General features: G+C 40.6%; 1 protein-coding gene across 2 annotated transcripts in view; it reads right to left on the bottom strand.

Moving 5' to 3' along the window:
* Positions 1 to 267: 267 nt before the first annotated feature.
* Positions 268 to 4,094, bottom strand: part of aifm1 (apoptosis inducing factor mitochondrion associated 1) — a gene marked incomplete in the record, with an annotated part of 17,094 nt that continues 13,267 nt past the window's right edge. For both annotated transcript variants that reach the window (XM_014006792.1, XM_014006793.1), the window contains 11 exon segments: positions 268 to 879; positions 951 to 1,138; positions 1,225 to 1,349; positions 1,686 to 1,828; positions 2,043 to 2,183; positions 2,267 to 2,355; positions 2,453 to 2,560; positions 2,629 to 2,737; positions 2,839 to 2,915; positions 2,991 to 3,075; positions 3,215 to 3,305. In XM_014006792.1, the coding sequence (XP_013862246.1) occupies positions 808 to 879; positions 951 to 1,138; positions 1,225 to 1,349; positions 1,686 to 1,828; positions 2,043 to 2,183; positions 2,267 to 2,355; positions 2,453 to 2,560; positions 2,629 to 2,737; positions 2,839 to 2,915; positions 2,991 to 3,075; positions 3,215 to 3,305 (1,228 nt within the window).

Genomic DNA, 4,094 nt, shown 5'->3' with positions numbered 1-4,094 from the left:
CCCCCACCCCTCCAGAGTTCGCTCCGCAGCCTGCAGTGTCAAATGAGATCAAGAAAGTGTGAGAATAAAAACCACAAGAGCCATCGTAATAACAAGATGCCCTTAGTGGAGGGAGAAAAAAAAAAACATTTCTGCATGCTTGCTCATTTTTTCCCCCGGACAAGAAAAGTAGGCCAAGCTTCATTTCAGTGTCAGTTTGTCAGGAGTCTACGTGTTTCAGGGGCACTTCTGCTGTAAAACAGACATATTGTTCGACACGACCCACTCTTCTCATTCAGACCGTTTATTGAACGTTTCCAGATGACGTTAAAGGGTCGCGTTCTCCCATTTAGGGTGGGTTTGAGCTGCAACCAGTCGGCCAAGAGACTAATTCGAGTTCCTCGGGACAGATGAGCACAACCACACAGACTGTAACAACCATCCAACCAATCACAGTGCTGAACAGAGGTCAGCACKTCTGCTTGGCACTCATTATCTAGGAGCAAAGCTGAATATAACGGGTTTGGTCTGATTTAAAAATAGTTTTTATTGCAGCTTTTCTTCTTTTTTTGTTTGTTTTTGCTTTGATCACACAGAGGGGAACAATTCAGGCTTGGATAGGAGACAATCATACTGTTGATAAAAGGAAAATAAGACATCCCATAAAGATTTAAACAACCAAAAAAACAATCCAGACAAGCGACGTAGATAAATTCCAAATATGAAAATATCAACATAAATTAATTTACATTGATCCTTGTGTGTAGGTGTGTGTGAGTCTTTGAGGTGTTCACTGCCAGAGTCCAGTTCTGGATGAGGTGAAACTCTTTAATCCTCATGGATGTTGAACAGCTTGGCCACTTCATTCAGATCTGCATGCTCCTCTCCGTCCTTAATAATCTGGAAAAGAACACAAACATTTTACAGAAACCTGATGGGTTTTGTGCTTCTTCCATTGTCAGGGYTTTTACCTTCCTTGCGATGGGCATCCGGTTGAAGACGTTCCACAGGATGATGCCCACCACCACTTTGTCCCTCAGGTAGAAGATGACTCCTTTTCCGTATTCGTCTTTGTGATCCACGGCTGGAGCGGGTGCTGAGGAGGCCACTGGGCTGGTGGCCGTGTCCTCGGTTTCACTCTCTGAGCGGATCCCGGTCCCTGCAACACGATCACAGAGCTTCACTCTGATGCCGTTGTCATTAAATAAAAAATCTTTTATTTTATTCATCAGCATCAACTTCTACCTGACTTCTCAGTAGCAGCYTTTGGGGTATCCTTGGCTGTGGCTTTGGCAAACACTCCCACTGTTGGAAGACTGCTGTCAACAATCCCAATCGCCTCGTAACCAACATCAGGGCCCAAATCACTCCTGTGGAAAAACACAGCAAATTTCAGGAGATTTTACCAAACCAGAGCCGGTGTCTAATAATAAAAGTAGTGATGGGCAGAAAACTGAAGGGGATCCATAAAACAAATCAATTTCTAACAATTGTTAGAGATATTTTCATCAAGTGTTTTTTTTATATTTATAATAATTAAATTGAAACCAATCGTGGATTTACTTGAATTCTAAAAACATTTCAACTGAGATATTAGATGAGTTGTACATGCTGCTCCTCTGCCTCCTTCAGTTTTAGTTTCTACACTAAGTTTTCATTTTAAAAAGGGTTTCAACCCTTAAAACTGGAAATAGTCTCATACCTACCAGAACATAGACTGATGCCAGTAAGGTTTGCTGGCTCCCGTCATGTTTTCTCCTGCCAGTCTCCCACTGACAACAGCGTGATCGTGATGCTCCACTCTTCTGCGGCCCAACCTGATGTCGTAGAAACACGCGGCGTCTCCAGCCTGGTTTCAAACAGAGGAGGTTGTGAATGTGTGTGACGGAAAAGAAAACGCAGCCAGTATGTGATCCAAAAACCTACACGATTGACTTGAAGTGAAACTCAAAGCAGACAATTCAACATAATATAAAACCATGACATGATCTGACCACAAGAGGGAGCTGTAATCGAACATAGAAAACATCAATATAAATGTTTAGGATTTTAGTTTAACCTACCACCCAGATATTAGACCTAGCTTGCAGCTCTGCATTAACTCGATATCCACCAAAATCAGAGTCCACCTCCAGACCACCCGACTTGGCGAGATCAACATTTGGCTCCAGGCCAACAGCTGCAACAATGTGATCAGTCGTCACCTGCAACAAGCACAAGATCACGTAAGTAATGATCGTCTTTGATGTCCTGAATTCGGCCACATTCAGCTACTACGCYAGCGTACCAATCGACCATCTTTCAGCTGGATTTCCAGTTTGTCTCCTTTACATGCCACAGATTTCACCAGTGCTTCAGAGATGATTTTCACRCCCTCTGTAAAACAGAAAGAAGTAGAAATAAACAGGATTGAAGAGAGAGAGAAAAATCCATTTCCTGTGGCTACCAAACTAAATGGGAAAGAAATCTGCACCTTTCTTGACTTTTTCTGTGGTCCAGTTGCTCAGATACTCCGGCAGCACCTTCCCCATGTTGCCCTTCTCAGGGAACATCTGTACGACCTCCAGTCCCGATTCTGCAGCTACAAAAAAAGCAGCTAAATAAAAATGTCTGTCACACACAAACATCAGTGTCCTGTCATATCCTCACATTTCCTGCCCAGAGCGCAGGCCAGCTCGCTGCCCAGGAAACCTCCTCCAATTATTGTGATGGACTTCACGCTTCTTGAAACCTTGTCGAGCGATTTGAAGTCTTCAATCTACAGATTAAACATCTTACATCAGTCTCTTCCTGCATGCTTCAGAGTGTAATTTATTTATAGTTACAGGTAGGATTTCCAGTTCAAATGCRAACCCTGACCTTGCGGAACAAAGTCGTCCTCTTCATCACCTCYTCTCCTGCTCTTTCTAATACCTGCAGGTTTCTTGGAATGCCACCTGAAGAGAAAAACATGAAAACAGAATCCAGCTAATCWGAATTAAACCTAATTTAAACAAATCAGGACTTCCTACCTGTAGCAATCAAACACTTGTCGTATGAAATCTCTGTGTTATCGTCCAGTTTTACTTTGTTTCCTCTCACGTCCATGTGAACCACCTAAAATACATCAAACGCATTWTTTATCTCAAAACACCAGCTGCTTTATGGCTTCATGAGACRTGTTGAAAACATTTACACAAAATATTCACATCTGTGGTGGATATTCTATAATAAACAGAAGTAAAAACTCACAAACCTTTTTGTTGGTCAGAACAGCCACGCCTCCGTTCTCTGCACTGTCCAAATCCTCGGGATTAATGTAAAACGATGGCGGCTGGAAGTAAATACTGTCAGAGAGATGCAGCGGTGTCAAAATCATTCAACGTTTTGAACAATAAAATAAGTTTTCTTTAATAGTTTTACAACAAAAACCAGCAAGTTTTACAAGCAACTGTGTATTTCATTAGAACTACAAAATAAGACATCTAGGAAAATGTAATAAACTTTTTTTAAATCATTATAATGGGTTTTATTTATCTTTAAAGTTTGTTTCGAATGCAACATTTTTGTGCTGTTGCACCGCCGACACACAAAGAGCACAAATTTTCAGAGAAAATTGATTAAACGCTTTCTTATTCCCTGTAGGGTTCACCAAAAGGGAAATAAACATTTCCAGTTTTATAAAACACAGTGAAGTCATCGAACGACAAAGTCATAAATGATCAACATAGTTAAACTGAACAATAAAAAGAAAAACACTAAATCACTTTTATTGTAAAAATAATAGTTGATTAAACAAACATTTGTGTAAAACAAATAAACATTTCAACAATTTTCTTCTTGTGTGTTTTTTCTTTTTCTTAAAGGGGACTTATTATGCAAAATTCACTTTTTTAAAGGTTTTTTTACTCAACTTTGGGTATGTACTTCTTAAAAAAACAGTCCTGTGACCAAAAAAATGCACCCAGGGGCATATTTACTGTAAGTAAATGTATTTTTAATGTATATTAACAACAAGTTTTATACTTCCGTCATTTTGTGATGTCACAAGCCGTACGACAACCCACCGGAACCTGCGTTCAGCCCCTTATCTAGCAACCCCCGGGTGAAGCCCCACCTCCTCAGTATAAAAAGCT

This window comes from Austrofundulus limnaeus, unplaced genomic scaffold, assembly GCF_001266775.1.
Source record: "Austrofundulus limnaeus strain Quisiro unplaced genomic scaffold, Austrofundulus_limnaeus-1.0 Scaffold37, whole genome shotgun sequence".
Classification (NCBI taxonomy): Eukaryota; Metazoa; Chordata; class Actinopteri; order Cyprinodontiformes; family Rivulidae; genus Austrofundulus; species Austrofundulus limnaeus.
Note: the sequence above shows the minus strand (reverse complement) of the source record. Positions and strands in the feature narration are given on the sequence as shown.